Genomic DNA, 15,442 nt, shown 5'->3' with positions numbered 1-15,442 from the left:
TTCTCTGCTGGGGCCAGTATCTAATAGAAACAGGCATAAGTTCAAAATCTACAGAGGTGGAAGGCTCTCAATCAAGTCCCCACAGTCAGGCTGGGAGTGTCAGCCTTGACTGGATGAGGCCAGTGGGCTGGCAGGGATCTTGAACGGAAAACAAAGTGATCAGCTGCTGAACACTTCTCTAGTGGCTAGGCCTTTGATAGATGCCTCTCCTCTCCCAGGACACCAAGTATTGCTTTCTAGGTAGAAACAAGGGGAACTGCTGCTTTCACACTTTAAAAGCCCATTCCCATGTGTAGTGCATTCATCTGGAATGCAACAACTACAGAGGCAGATGGGGTCAAATCCAATAGGCCATCCAGGCAAATAGGGCAGCTTATTCTGCTTGAAGTAGAGGATGTGTTCTCCAGATGCCTGAGTCAAGTGCCAAGAGAAACCAGAGTGAATAAGGCAATTATAAGAACAAACAGTTCAAGAAGGCAGGGAACATCACTAGCTCATACCAGCTACCTTAAAGTAGGGGCCCTACGCCTTCCTGGAACTAAGACTGCAGAGCTAGGCCATTCACCAGAGGTCCTGGGGGAAGAGCCAAAGGTCTAAAACACTGTTTATCACCAACCCCATCACCCATAGTTGAACACTGGCAGCCAAGTCATACAACCTGGGGCCCCTGCTCAAGGCCATGGGACAGAGAGCTTAATGAGATCCAAAAGCCCAGGGAGTCTATAGCAGCTTCCCACCTCCCTGAAGGAATGGCTGGACCCCTCTCAGCCCTTTCGTCTGACTTGAATCCAGGAAAGCATTCTGTACAGCCCAGTCCTCTAAGTGTACCAGCAAGAAAAAGGAGGCCAGGGCCCTCTGTCCCCTACGAAGTTCTCAGAGTGGCAGCAGTGGTGCTGGAAGAGCTGAAGAGGCAGCACTTTGGGTCCTCATTCAAGGGAGCAGCTTTGCACAAATTCAAAGACCCCTAACGTACAAAATAACAATGCTCCTTGATATAGAGAATCTGGGTTCTAGTCTCAACTCTGCTGCTGTCTGGCACATGATCTCTTTCTGGGCCTATTTCCTGATCTATAGAAATGAGAGGGTAGATAAGGTAATCTTCAAGATCCTTCCAGGTCTGATATCTTATTGTTCTAATTAAATCAACTTTTGGCTACCCAGTGTGCCAGTCATTTGCTTGATTGCTCTCACACCCCCATCCTTCCCATACTCTACCCTAGATTGCCATGGGGGCTGGGAGGGGCGAGGGGCTAGTGCCTACAAACTACATCTCCCAGTCTCCTTTGTCTTTGTGATCTGGCTTTGAAAGGCTCTGGTGGCAGATTGGAAGGTGGGAAGTAGGGAGAAGTAGGGGTATTTCTCCTTTTCTCTGCTTTGGAAGGCAATTCAAGAGAGCCCTCACCATCCTGTTTGCTTTTTGAGCTCTTCCAAGATCTTTGTAACAAGTTCCCTGTGTGAAATTCTCTTTGTTGAAGCACCTAGCAACAGCAAGTGCTGTTTGTCTCACCAGCCCCTGACTACTACGGCCAAGCTGTGGATTATCTGCAGTCAGTTTTCAGTCTCACTCCTGTATAGACCAGGAGGTGTGCACTCTTTTATGCACCCTTAATTTTATTGATCAAGAGAAGGAAATGGAAGGGGAGAAGGAACAGGAAAGTGAACTGTCAAAGATTAAGCACAATCCTGGTTAAATCCATATCTCTGTGCATTTTCCCCTGAATGCTGTACAGCTGAACACAGCTTTAGGAAAAACACACAAGAACAACATTCAAATAATTCTCCTTTCTCTCTTCTGCATGATCAATTTTCCCTTTTTTATTGGCTCTTGCCCATCAGCATACAAACTTACCATTATTTCTGTCACTTAAAAAGTTCTCCCTTAGAGGAGATTCAAGATGGCAGCGTGAGAGTTGAGACAGAGAACTCCTCCCAAAACCACAGATAGTGTGAAAATATAGTTAGCACAACTAACCCTAAAACAGTAACAGGAAAAAAGGCTGCACCAGACTGCATACAGACCTCACAAACAGAGCAGACCTCACAAAACAGGGTAATGTACCAAAGCCTTGAACCGGCAGGACCCAGGCCCTTCCCTCACCCCAGTTCACCAGCGGGAAGAAGAGAAACAGAGTGGGGGATGGGGTGGAAGCCTGGGACTGCTGAACACCCAGCCCTGGAGGTCTGATTTGAGAGCGGAAACCTACATTGTGTGGTGCTCTGGAGGATGGGGAGCTGGGACAGGCATAGTGCTTGAGAGACAGATTCTGGTGGTTTGTGGAGGACAGGGATCCACATCTGGCTGCTCTGGGCCAAGGGAAAGGCAGGTGGTCTGAGAGGCTTCTGCGCAGCAAGAGGGCTGCTGAAGGAGCAGGGTTTGCAAGGAGCTTGCTGCATGGGAGAAGGGAGTGCTGGACAAGGTTGTCTGGGGGCACGCCCCCCCAGTAGATTGGGAACTTTGAGGAGCTTCAGGTGCTCCATCCCCCTGGCTGGCTACTCAGCTCCGAGGCCCCCCCAGCTGTGATACGCAGCCTGCCAAGCCTTCCTCCTGGCCTCACAGCGCTGGCTCACAAACCAGCAGTCACTGTGCTGGTGTCAGGCCAGTCCAAGGGAGGCCCCACCTACAACACCTAGAGTCACTAAGCACAGAGGCTTACACCTGTGTGCTCAGTCCACTGGCTCTGATATGGAGACAGGCACAACAGACAGGAATCAGGAAACAGACCTTTCCTCCCCCCAGGCACCAGCTCCACTGTCTATGACCCCCAGCCTCACTCTAGGGGCTGAGCAGTTCCAGAAAGACTAGAGTTTCTGGGCACTAGAGGGCACCGCACAGAAATATGAAACATCAAAAGAACATGCTTCAAGACAGCAGGAGTGTATGTGCTTGGGTGTGTGCACATGTGCACAGAGGAAGGGACATATGAGAAGCCAGTGAGAAAGCAGCTATCTACAACCCAGAGAGGCCTAATGAGAAACCAACCCTGCTTGGCATCTTGATCTTGGACTTCCAGTCTCCAGAACTGTGAGAAATGAATTTCTGTTGTTAAGCCCCCCAGTTTGTGGTATTTGTTATGGCAGCCCAAGCTGGCTAATATACCATGTTTATAAATATCCTTTATTGAGCAAAAAAAAAAAAGAACATGCTTCAGACCAAAATGTCACAAACCCCAGAAAAAGGGCCAAATGAAACTGAACTCACCAATCTTCCTGAAAGAGGTACAGAAAAATATTCAAGAACTCAGGGACAAATTTAAGATGGAGATTCAATCATTAAGAAATTCCATATCTGAAATGAAACATACAATGGAGGGATTTAAAAGCAGATTAGATGTAATAGAAGAGATGGTAAATGGAATAGAAATTAGAGACGAGGAATACACAGAAGCTGAGGCACACAGAGAAAAAAGAATCCATAAGAACAAAAGAATATTGAAATAATTGTGTGATGAATCCAAATGGAACAATAGTCATATTACAGGGGTACCAGAAGAAGAAGAGAGAGAAAAAGGGATAGAAAGTGTCATTAAGGAGGTAATTGCTGAAAACCTCCCCAATCTGGGGAAGGAGATAGTCTCTCAAGCGATGGAGATGCACAGATCTCCCAACATAAGGGACCCAAGGAAGACAACATCAAGGCATATAATAATTAAAATGGCAAAGACCAAGGATAAGGACAGACTATTAAAAGCAACCAGAGAGAGAAGTAAGATCACATACAAAGGAAAACCCATCAGGCTATCATCAGATTTCTCAACAGAAACCTTACAGGCCAGAAGGGAGTGGCATGATGTATTTAATGCAATGAAGCAGAAGGGCCTTGAACCAAGAATACTCTACCCAGCAAGGTTATCATTTAAATTTGAAGGAGGGATTAATCAATTTTCAGATAAGCAAAAGCTGAGAGAATTTACCTCTCAGAACCCACTTCTACAGTGCATTTTGGAGGGACAGCTATAGATGAAAGTATTCCTAAGGCTAAATAGACATCACCCAAGGGATAGACAAAGAGTACAGAATATGATTCATAACATACAAAGAATGGAAGAGGAAGAAAAAGGAGGGAAAGATAAACAATCTTTAGGTTGCGGTTGTAATAGCATACAAAGTGTATTAAATTAGACTGTTAAATAGTAAGGGAATTATACTTGAACCTTTGGAAACCATGAATGTAAAGCCTGCAATGGCAATAAGTACATACCTATTGATAATCACCCTAAATGTAAATGGTCTGAATGCACCAATCAAAACACATGGAGTCACTGAATAGACAAAAAAACAAGACCCATCTATATGCTGCCTGCAAGAGACTCACTTCAAACCCAAAGACATACACAGACTGAAAGTAAAGGAATGGAAAAAGATATTTCATGCAACTAATAGGAGAAAAAAAGCAAGAGTTGCAGTACTTGTATCAAACAAAATAGACTTCAAAACAAAGTAAGTAACAAGAGACAAAGAAGGATATTACACAATGATAAAGGGGTCAGTCCAACAAGAGGATATAACTATTATAAATATCTATGCACCCAACACAGGATCACCTACATATGTGAAACAAATACTAACAGAATTAAAGAGCAAAATACAATGCAATGCATTCATTTTACAAGTCTTCAACACACCACTCACTCCAAAGGACAGATCAACCAGACAGAAAATAAGGAAAGAAACAGAGGCACTGAACAAAGTATTTCAACAAATGGACCTAACAGATATCTACAGAACACTCTATCCAAAAACAACACAATACACATTCTTCTCAAGTGCACATGGAACATTTTCAATAATAGATCATATACTAGACTACAAAAAGAACCTCAGTAAATTCAAAAAGATTGAAATTGTACCAACCAGCTTCTCAGATCACAAAGGTATGAAACTAGAAATAAATTACACAAAGAAAATGAAAAAGCCCACAAAAACATGGAGGCTTAATAACATGCTTCTAAATAATCAATAGATCAATGACCAAATAAAAACAGAGGTCAAGCAATATATGGAGACAAACGACAACAATAATTCAACACCGCAAAATCTGTGGGATGCAGTGAAGGCTGTGCTAAGAGGGAAATATACTGCAATACAGGACTACCTCAGGAAAGAAGACAATTCCAAATGAACAGTCTAAACTCACAATTAATGAAACTAGAAGATGAAGAACAAACGAGGCCCAAAGTCAGTAGAACGAGGGACATAATAAAGATTAGAGTAGAAATAAATAAAATCAAAAAGAATAAAACAATAGAAAGAATCAATGAAAGCAAGAGCAGGTTCTTCGAGAAAATAAATAAAATAGATAAACCCTAGCCAGACTTGTCAACAAAAAAGAAAGTCTACACACAGAAACAAAATCAGAAATGAGAAAGGAAAAATCACTACAGACACCACAGAAATGCAAAGAATTATGAGAGAATACTATGAAAAATTATATGGTAACAAAATAGATAACCTAGTAGAAATGGACAACTTTCAAGAAAATACAACCTTCCAAGGCTAACCCAGGAAGAAACAGAAAATATGAACAGACCAATTACCAGCAAAGAAATTGAATTGGTAATCAAAAAACTATCTAAGAACAAAATTTCTTGGACTAGACAGTTTCACTGCTGCATTTTACAAAACATTTAGTGAAGAAATAATACCCATCCTCCCTAAAGTTTTCCAAAAAGTAGAAGATGAGGGAAGACTCCCAAACTCATTCTATGAGGTCAACACCACTCTAATTCCAAAACCAGGCAAAGACACCACAAAAAAAGAAAATTACAGACCAATACCCTTGATGAACATAGATGCAAAAATACTCAACAAAATATTAGCAAACAAAATTCACAAAATACATCAAAAAGATCATCCATCATGATCAAGTGAGATTCATCCCAGGGATGCAAGGATGGTGCAACATTCAAAAATCCATCAATATCATCCACTACATCAACAGAAAGAAGGACAAAAACCACATGATCATCTCCATAGATGCTGAAAAAGCATTCAACAAAATTCAACATCCATTCATGATTGAAAACTCTCAACAAAATGGGTATGGAGGGCAAGTAGCTCAACATAATAAAGGCCATAAAAGACAAACCCACAGCCAACATCATACTTAACAGCGAGAAGCTGAAAGCTTTTCCTTTAAGATCAGGAACAAGACAAGGATGCCCACTCTCCCCGCTTTTATTCAACATAGTTCTGGAGGTCCTAGGCATGGCAATCAGACAACACAAAGAAATAAAAGGCGTCCAGATTGGTAAGGAAGAAGTCAAACTGTCCCTGTTTGAAGATGACATGGTATTGTACATAAAAAAAAACCCTAAGCAATCCACTCCATATCTACTAGATCTAATATCTAAATTCAGCAAAGTTGCGGGATACAAAATTAATACACAGAAATCTGTCACATTCCTATACACTAATGATGAACTAGCAGAAAGAGAAATCAGGAAAACAATTCCATTCACAATTGCATCAAAAAGAATAAAATACCTAGGTATAAACCTAACCAAGGATGTGAAAAACCTATACTCTGAAAACTACAAGACACTCATGAGAGAAATTAAAGAAGAAACGAGTAAATGGAAACACATCCCGTGCTCATGGATAGGAAGAATATTGTCAAAATGGCCATCCTGCCTAAAGCAATCTACAGATTCAATGCAAACCCTATCAAAATGCCAACAGCATTCTTCAATGAACTAGACCAAATAGCTCTAAAATTCATATGGAACCACAAAAGACCCCAAATTGCCAAAGCAAGGAAATAATCCTGCAAAGGAAGAATAAAGCAGGGGGAATTCCGCTCCCTGACTTCAAGCTCTACTACAAAGCCATAGTAATCCGAACAATTCGGTACTGGCACAAGAACAGACCCATAGACCAGTGGAACAGACTAGTGAGTCCAGATATGAATCCAAGTATATATGGTCAATTAATATATGATTAAGGAGCCATGGATATACAGTGGGGAAATGACAGCCTCTTCAATGGCTGGTGTTGGCAAAACTGGACAGCTACATGGAAGAGAATGAAACTGGATTATTGTCTAACCCTATACACAACAGCAAACTCAACATGGATCAAAGACCTGAATGTAAGTCATGAAACCATAAAACTCTTAGAAAAAAACATAGGCAAAAATCTCTTGGACATAAACATCAGCAACTTCTTCATGAACATATCTCCCCAGGCAAGGGAAACAAAAGCAAAAATGAACAAGTGGGACTATATCAAGCTAAAGAGCTTCTGTACAGCAAAGGACACCATCAGTAGAACATAAAGACATCCTACAGTATGGGAGAATATATTCATAAATGACATATCTGATAAGGGGTTGACATCCAAATTATATAAAGAGTTCACGCACCTCAACAAACAAAAAGCAAATAAGCCAATTAAAAAATGGGCAGAGGAACTGAACAGACACTTCTCCAAAGAAGAAATTCAGATGGCCAACAGGCACATGAAAAGATGCTCCACATCGCTAATCATATGAGAAATGCAAATTAAAACCACAATGAGATATCACCTCACACCAGTAAGGATTGCCACCATCCAAAAGACAAACAACAACAAATATTGGCGAGGATGTGGAGAAAGGGGAACCCTCCTACACTTCTGGTGGGAATGTAAATTAGTTCAACCATTGTGGAAAGCAATATGGAGGTTCCTCAAAAAGCTCAAAATAGAAATACCATTTGACCCAGGAATTCCACTCCTAGGTATTTACCCTAAGAATGCAGGAGCCCAGTTTGAAAAAGACAGATGCACCCCTATGTTTTTATTGCAGCACTATTTACAATAGCCAAGAAATGGAAGCAACCTAAGTGTCCATCAGTAGATGAATGGATAAAGAAGATGTGGTACATATACACAATAGAGTATTATTCAGCAATAAGAAGAAAACAAATCCTCCCATTTGCAACAACATGGATGGAGCTAGAGGGTATTATGCTCAGTGAAATAAGCCAGGTGGAGAAAGACAAGTACCAAATCATTTCACTCATCTGTGAAGATAAGATCAAAGAAAAAACTGACAGAACAAAACAGCAGCAGACTCACAGAACCCTAGAATGGACTAAAAGTTACCAAAGGGAAAGGGTCTGGGGAAGATGGGTGGGAAGGGAGGGATAAGGGGGGAAAGGGGCATCACGATTAGCACACATAATGTAGCAGCGAGTGAGGGGGATATGGGAAGGCAGTATATAGCACAGAGAAGACAAGTTATGATTCTAAAGCATCTTACTATGCTGATGGACAGTGACTGTAATGGGCTATGTGGTGGGGACTTGATAATAGGGGGAATCTAGTAACCATAATGTTGCTCACGTAATTGTACATTAATAATACCAAATAAAAATATTTTTAAAAGACAAAAAAAAAAGAAATTTCTCTCTTGATGCCACTTTCCTCATGGCCACTCCTCCCCTTCCCTCTGCTTTCAGGAAACTCCTCAAGAGAGTTGTCTTTAGTCTCTCTCTTTCTCGAAGGCTTTCTCAAGCCCACTGCAAGCAAGTTTTTGCTTCTACCCGTCAACCAAAACTGCCCTTGTCAAGTTGGTCAACCCTCAGTCGTCACCTTGCCAGCCCTTGCAACAGCATCTAGCACATCTGGTTTGCATTGCTAAGTCCAGTGGTCAATCCTCAGTCATCATCTTGCCAGACCTTGCGACAGCATCTAGCATGTCTGGTCCCTTCTCCCCTCCCCCTTTAAATGTTGGCGCACCCAGGACTCAGTCTTTGGATCCTTAGTCTTCTCTACCTACACTTCATCAAGCCTCCTGACTTTGAATCCCTTCTACATTTCTCATGGTACCCACATTTATACGTCCAGTCTGAACTTCTTCTCTAAGTTGCAGATTCATATATTCAACTGCTTCCTCAACCTCTCCATTTAGATGATTAACAGACATCTCAAATTTATTAGATCCCAAACTGAGTTCCTGATATTCCCCTCTCAAATGGTAACTCCATTCCTCTAGTTGCTCAGGTAAAAACCCTTGAATCATTATTTCCCTTTAGATGTGGATGCCTCCTAGGAAATCCTATTAACTCTATCTTCACAATGTATCCAGAAACTGACTACTACAATCCTGACCTCCTCTTCCCTTCACTCATTTTGGGCTAGCTACACTGTCTTCTTTGCCTCCTTCAACACTCCAGGCATGCTTTGGCCTCAGGGTCTTTCATTTATAATTCCTTCTGCCTAGACTGCTTTTCCCTCAGAAATCTTTCATCCCTCCCTCACATCATTACTGCAACATTATATTCTAAAGGTGGCCATCCCTGACCACCCTATTTAAAATTGCTCTCCTGTCTATGATAACTTTGCTACTTTAATTTTCTCTCCATCACTGATTTCCATCTAATAAACTGTATTTTTTACTAATTTATTTTTGTCTATTATCTTTCTTCCCCTACTGAAACATAAAGTCCATCTGGCCAGGAGATTTATTTTCTCACTGCTATATCCCCAGAGTATGGCACAGAGCCTGGCATATAGCTGGTAGTCACTAACTATGAATGAATGAATGAATGAATGAAACCACACACAATCAATCTTCCTTGAATGACACATGCCCTACCTCTGGTCTTTTCTTACTGCAGAAACCAAACATGTCCTATTGTCAAGTCTGACTGAATTAGGATTTTTGTTTTCTTGTACTTTCAGCAGAAGTTTGCCTGATGCCCACGAGTTTCCTTATTTTATTTTCATGCCAACTCTGAGAGTTGGGTATATTCTTTCCATTTCTCAGATGGGAAAGGTGGGCCCCAGAGAGATTAAGTTACATGCCAGAGTTCACACAGCTAGGAAATTGCAGAGCGCAGATCCCGAACTCACCTGACAGACACCAAAGCTGTGAGTTCTTAGCTACAGGACTCCACCATCCCCAGAACCACCACTGAGCTGAGTGAGCCTTGTCCTGTTGTTGTTTGCACTTTTGTCTGCCTCTCTCCTTAGATTGCTCCCCATTCTATGCATCCCCATTACCTAGTAAAGTAAATGGATCAATGAACAGATTCAGGTACAATTCTGCTTAAGATCATTAATTCATTCAACAAATCCTGACTGAACACCTATCTCATGCTAAGCACTGTTAGTGCTTATAGTCTAGTAAGATGTTAAATAAATAATCACATACATAAATCACAGAAAAAACTTTGGTCAGTGCCATAAAGGAAAAGTATGGGGTGCTGTGAAGGTATACAACAGAAGCCCCTATGTTAGATGGGAGGGTGTCACTGAGGGCCTCAGGATCTGAAGGATAAAGGGAGGAATGGTCCTAGGAGAGAAAATAGCCTATGCAAAGGTCCTAAGGAGGAAATGAGCCTGATGCCTTTGAGAGACAGGGATGGTGGGTGTGCCTGGAGTGCCTTATCTTGTCAGTGGTGGTCTGTGCTCCCTAGGATCTGCCTGCAGGGAAGGGGTGGGAAGGGGAAGACATCCTCCATGACTGGAGTTTAACAGATTTCTGCAAGGATAGGGGGCACAGGCGTCCTCTCCTTGACCACTGAAGGAACCAGCTCTGTCCTCAGTGTCTCTATGTCCAGAAACCTTGAGCGTGGTCACTTTTTCTTGGGCCAGTGTAATTCAGAGAACTAATTCCTGCAAATCGCCCTGTCTGGGAGCTGTTGGAATTGTTCCAGAATGGGACAGTGGGGCCAAGGCCAAAGCCCAGCGAGGAGGGCTCTACAGAGCACATAGATTTTGTGGTCACGGCTACGGGCTTCACCTAGGAGGGCTGGATGGGATCAGGGCAGCACAGAAGGTTGGAAGCCACCGCCCACTGATGGCGGTCTCCCTCTTCGTTGCAGGTCTCCCTGGGCCTAGTAGAGGAGCCCGGGACACAGGATTGCCTGGAGGAAGGAGTTAAGAAGGCCGGGCTGATGGCCGCAGAGACAGAGCTGTGTTTATCCAGGAAAAGAGGTCGTACGTAGGCAACGGAGGCCCCTGCCAGCTCCTCCCAGAAGGACTGGGTTCGGGGAGCAAGCTGGAGAGGAAGCTGCTGCCCTCCTGGCTCTGAACCCCTTCCGGCCAGAGGCCTGGACTCAGCAGCTGCCCACAGGTGAGGCCTGCACTCTGGGCGTCGTACGGAGCCCGCTGTGGGCTCGGACTGCCAGGCCGACCGGTGGGAACATCGCGTTCCCGGGAGTGCGGCGCCGGGGTGCGGTGAGCGCGCGGTGGCGGGGCTTGCCTGAGCCGGCTCTGGGGGTGGCGAAGAATCAATGCTGCCTTTGTGCTCAGTAGTTCCGTAGCGAGAAGAGGAGTGGAGAGTGGGAGGGGCTGCCCAACGGCTGGGCCCCGCCCTGCATATTCGGGGTGCGGTAGGGCTGGGCGGCGGAGCGGGACAGTTGGGGCTTCAGCGGGTAGGATATGTGCCCCGCGAGAGGTGCGTCTCCTTGGACTATCCCTGGGTGCTCGAGGCTAGCAGCCAGAAATGCAGCGAGTCCGCTGCTGGCCTGGAGCGACTCGAGAAGGCGAGGGAGGAGCAAGAGGAGGCAGGTGGGGCTAGGGCTGAAAGACGGCTCAGTCTGGAGAAGCTTACGCCCGGACGGGGTGGGGACAGCCCAAGGGGCGCCAGACCCGATCGTGGAGGAAAGTCCGAGTTTTCGAAATGGGCTGGGATGAAGGAGTGAGCCCGCCTAGTGCCACCGTGTCTCTTAAGCGGGAGCGGGGTATATGAGTGGGGTTTGGGACCCAGGTCCGTGTTTGTGACTACAGACCTTTTGGTATTGTTACTGTAGTCCCCCAACAGTAAGTAGCCTAGTGGGAGAGATGGGCTCTCTCACTCTGAAATGAGTAGGCAGTCTTGAGTACAAATGGAGGAATCTGTGTATATTCGAGGTCTGCATCTGAAAATGTGACTGTATAGTCCTGGGCTCCCTCCATTTCTCCCCGGGGTCCCAGACTTGGCACCCTTGGTTTTTCCTGCTCAAGCAGGGGCCCGGTCGCCCCGCGGGCCAGGGGAGAACGGCGCGACGTCAGTCCACCCGGGGTGCGTTCGCATCATCACCCTGCTCTGGCTCCTCTTCTCTCCAGACCAGACCAGCTCCTCCCAGGCCTCCATCCGAGACGCTGGATCTGCACCCTCTCGGCCCCGCGGAATTTGGACTTCCACACCCCCACCCACCGCATGTGGCTCTTGGAGAAAGCTGGCTGCAGGGTAGGGACCGCGGAGCCCAGGGCTTGGTGGGCGCCCTCCAGCCTCTTCTCTAAGCGCCGCTCCGAGGGCCCGCTCGCGCGCGCCTGCCCCAACGTCCTCACCCCCGACCGCATCCCGCAGTTCTTCATCCCGCCTCGGCTCCCGGACCCAGGCGCGGCCGAGGCCCTGGCCGGGCGCTGCCTCCCCTCGGTCTGTTCGCTGCCTCACCTGGCGGGCCGCGAAGGCTGGGCCTTCCTGCCCGAGAGCCCGCACACACGCCGGCGGGAGTCACTGTTCCACCCCCCGCCGCCCGCCCCCGCTGGAGGGCTTCCGCCGGCGCAGGCCCGGCTGCACGCCTCCGCGCCGGACCTGCGCCTGTGCAGGGCCCCCGACAGCGACACGGCGTCGTCGCCGGATTCTTCACCCTTCGGCTCGCCGCGGCCGGGCCCCGGCCGGCGCCGGCCGCTCCGGCCGCACTCGCTGTCCCCGGAGGAGGCGAGCTCCGCCGACACCAGCCCGTACGCGCCGCGCCGCTCGGGGCCGCCCACGCCGCCGCTCTTCCACCTCGACTTCTTGTGCCGCCAGCTGCGGCCAACCAAGGAGAGCGTGCTGCGTCTGGGGCCCCGCGGCGGGCAGCTGCGGCTCTCTGCGGAGTACCAGGCCGGGCCCCGCAGGCTGCGGCTGCGGCTGGTGAGCGCCGAGGGCCTGCCCAGGCCGCGGGTCGGCGCGGGCAGCGGCGGCGGCGGCTGCTGCGTGGTGCTGAGGCTGCGGCCGCGCGTCCAGCAACGGGGCCAGCGGAGCCGCGCGGTCAAATGCAGCGCCAACCCCATCTTCAACGAGGACTTCTTTTTCGACGGCCTGGGCCCTCCGGACCTTGCGGCGCGCAGTCTGAGAGCCAAAGTGCTGGACCGGGGAGCGGGACTCCGCAGGGACGAGCTGCTGGGGGAGTGCGAGGCGCCCCTTACTGCCCTGCTGCCTCCCCTGGGTGGGGGGCCAGGGCCGGGGGCCTCCGCAGCGCCTGCGCATCTCAGCCTGTAGACGGAGACAGTCTTCCTTAAGAGATCACTGGCTCTACAGTCTTCATCCTTTCCGCCTGCCCAGCTTGTATTTATTTTTGCTAATAAAATGCCCATCCCCTTGTCGGCACCCTACGCTCTGCGATCTGCAGCCTACCCTCCTCCCCTGCTCTGGCCATCCGAGGGATAGAGGCAGCTCATTCACATTGTCTGAGTTAGAGCACACTTTTAAGCAGTGGTTCTCAAACCTGAAGGGCCATCAGAATAACCAGACAATGGAAATCCTGGATGAGCTCGTTAAACATGCAGAATCCTGGGCTTCATCCCCAAGACACTCTGGACGCTAGTCCAGTAGGTTTAGGCTGGGTAGGTCCTAGGGTCCAGGCTGGGTAGGTCCTAGGGTCCCTGTCCCACAAGGTGTCCCTGTCCACCCCTTCAGGAGACCCTCCAATCACTGAGTCACTCCAGAAAAGGCTCTGTGACTGAAGCCAACGGAAGCCTTCCCCTGAGGTTGTTTTTGGGATACACTTCCCCCCACCTATCCACCTCCCCACTCACACTCACATCTGCCCTGACGGGATGAAATTTGTGTGCCTTGGGAGAGGGTCAGGGGTTGTCAGATTAGCCCATGGTGCCTCTAGGTGTCCTCTCTCGCCTATCCCTTCTATGCTTGTGCACCCTAGGAGGCAAAGCTGGAGCCAAGAGCCAGAGCGGGACTTGGTACTGAATAACCTAGATATAAAGTCCCAGGGATGGCGATCTCGGGGGAGGAGGGGGTCCTACCAGAGTGTGAGAGCTGCTATCAGAGATGCCTAGAAAAGGCTATCCTGGTGAGTAGGGGGAAGGTATTGAAGGCAGATAAATGTAGGTCAGATTATATTTACCTGAATGTCCCTGACGTCAACAGTGACCTTCTTCTCTCTCTCTACCTTCCTTGGAGCTGATTCCTCTTGGCTCAGGCCAAGCTTGGAGGAGGGGAGGAGGGAGGGAGGGAGGGAAGGACGAAGGAAGGGAGGGAGGAAGGGAAAGAGAAAAGGAGGGAGGCACTAAGCCAACCCAGCTTCTCTCCCTGCCCCCCTTGGGCCGGTTCTCATATTCACAGTGCCAAGAACCAGGGCCTAGCCCACTAGATCCCAGTAAACCTCAACATGTGTAGTGTAGATGCAACACATATCCCAGGTCCTCCATCCTCCTCCTCCTGATAAGGTACTCTCTTCCCAGCCCTAGGTCAGGGAAATCCTGCTCCAGATGTCCACCAGGTGGTAGCATTGACCAAATAATAATAAGAGCTAACGGCCGCACTATTAGTACCAGACAAGGAACTGTTCCCACGGTTATCATTTATTCCTCCCTGCAACTGCCATGAGGGTTAAGTACTACTGTTATCCAATGCGACCTTGGGCTTTACTCATTTTAGGAGAAGTAGAACTAGGATTAGAACCCACAGAGTCTGGCTCCAGAGCCTGGGCTCTTTATCACCTCACTATTATATCCCTAAGTGCCTGCTGCTGCCTCCCAGCCAGGTCACTAAAATGGGTCTCCTCCTTCCCTAGGATGATAGCGCTCCAGTCTTTTCAGTCTGTGAAGTCGACCCATATGTTTAACTCTATCCCTAGTACTGTCTTTCTACTTCAGCCCCAAATCCTCCCATAACCTTTGGTGAGCAACTGGATCAGTGCCCATTTGAAAGTAGCTGGAAAGAAGCACAGAGGGCGTTTAACCTTCATTTATGCATTCTTTCAACAAATACTTAGGAAGGGCCTGTGAGATGCCAGGCATTGGTACAGCAGTGATCAAAACAGAAATGTGATCAGACAAGTTACAAAATGAATAAGTAAAATGTAAAAAAAAAAGTTACTTTTTAAGATATTACAGAGAAAAGAAGGCAGGAAAGAGCACAGGAAAAAGGGAGTCAGATAAAAAGAAGAAAAGATTATAGTAATGGGAAGAAGGGAGGGAGTGAAACATTTTTTTCTAACCACAGTACTTTGTACCAAGTCCTGTACTTTACCTGTGCTATCCCAGTTAATCAGCCCAACCACTCATTAAGATAGGTATTATTCCCATTTTACTGAGGAGATAGATCATTGGGGTTAACTGAACTTGCCTGGGGAGCAGTGCTAGCTGCAGGGGTACTTTGGGACTGTGACTCCTCCAAGGTCCCCCACCCTGCCCTACCACTCAGAGGTAGTTGTGCGGGGGATTTCAAGTCCACTCCACTCAAAAGCAGCTCACTCAGTGTACACAGCTGTGAACTGTCCCCCCGTGTTGGAACTTCCCGGCTAGATAA

At 47.3% G+C, this 15,442-nt stretch overlaps 1 protein-coding gene across 9 annotated transcripts; it reads left to right on the top strand.

The window, feature by feature from the left end:
* The first annotated feature begins 10,994 nt into the window (after positions 1 to 10,994).
* Positions 10,995 to 13,263, top strand: C2CD4D (C2 calcium dependent domain containing 4D). Of its 9 annotated transcripts, none has more exons than XM_036905099.2 (2): positions 10,995 to 11,059; positions 12,034 to 13,263. In XM_036905099.2, the coding sequence occupies exon 2, from the start codon at positions 12,128 to 12,130 to the stop codon at positions 13,172 to 13,174; it is 1,047 nt and encodes a 348-aa protein (XP_036760994.2). In that variant the 5' UTR covers positions 10,995 to 11,059; positions 12,034 to 12,127; the 3' UTR covers positions 13,175 to 13,263. The 9 variants fall into 9 exon arrangements, with proteins under 9 accessions (XP_036760994.2, XP_036760989.2, XP_036760993.2 ...); XM_036905094.2 differs by having other exon boundaries at positions 11,042 to 11,059; positions 11,935 to 13,262; XM_036905098.2 differs by lacking the exon at positions 10,995 to 11,059 and adding an exon at positions 11,186 to 11,383.
* Positions 13,264 to 15,442: the final 2,179 nt, after the last annotated feature.

This window comes from Manis pentadactyla, chromosome 4 (assembly GCF_030020395.1).
Source record: "Manis pentadactyla isolate mManPen7 chromosome 4, mManPen7.hap1, whole genome shotgun sequence".
In the NCBI taxonomy this organism is placed as follows: Eukaryota; Metazoa; Chordata; class Mammalia; order Pholidota; family Manidae; genus Manis; species Manis pentadactyla.
This window is presented reverse-complemented; position numbering and strand designations above follow the sequence as displayed.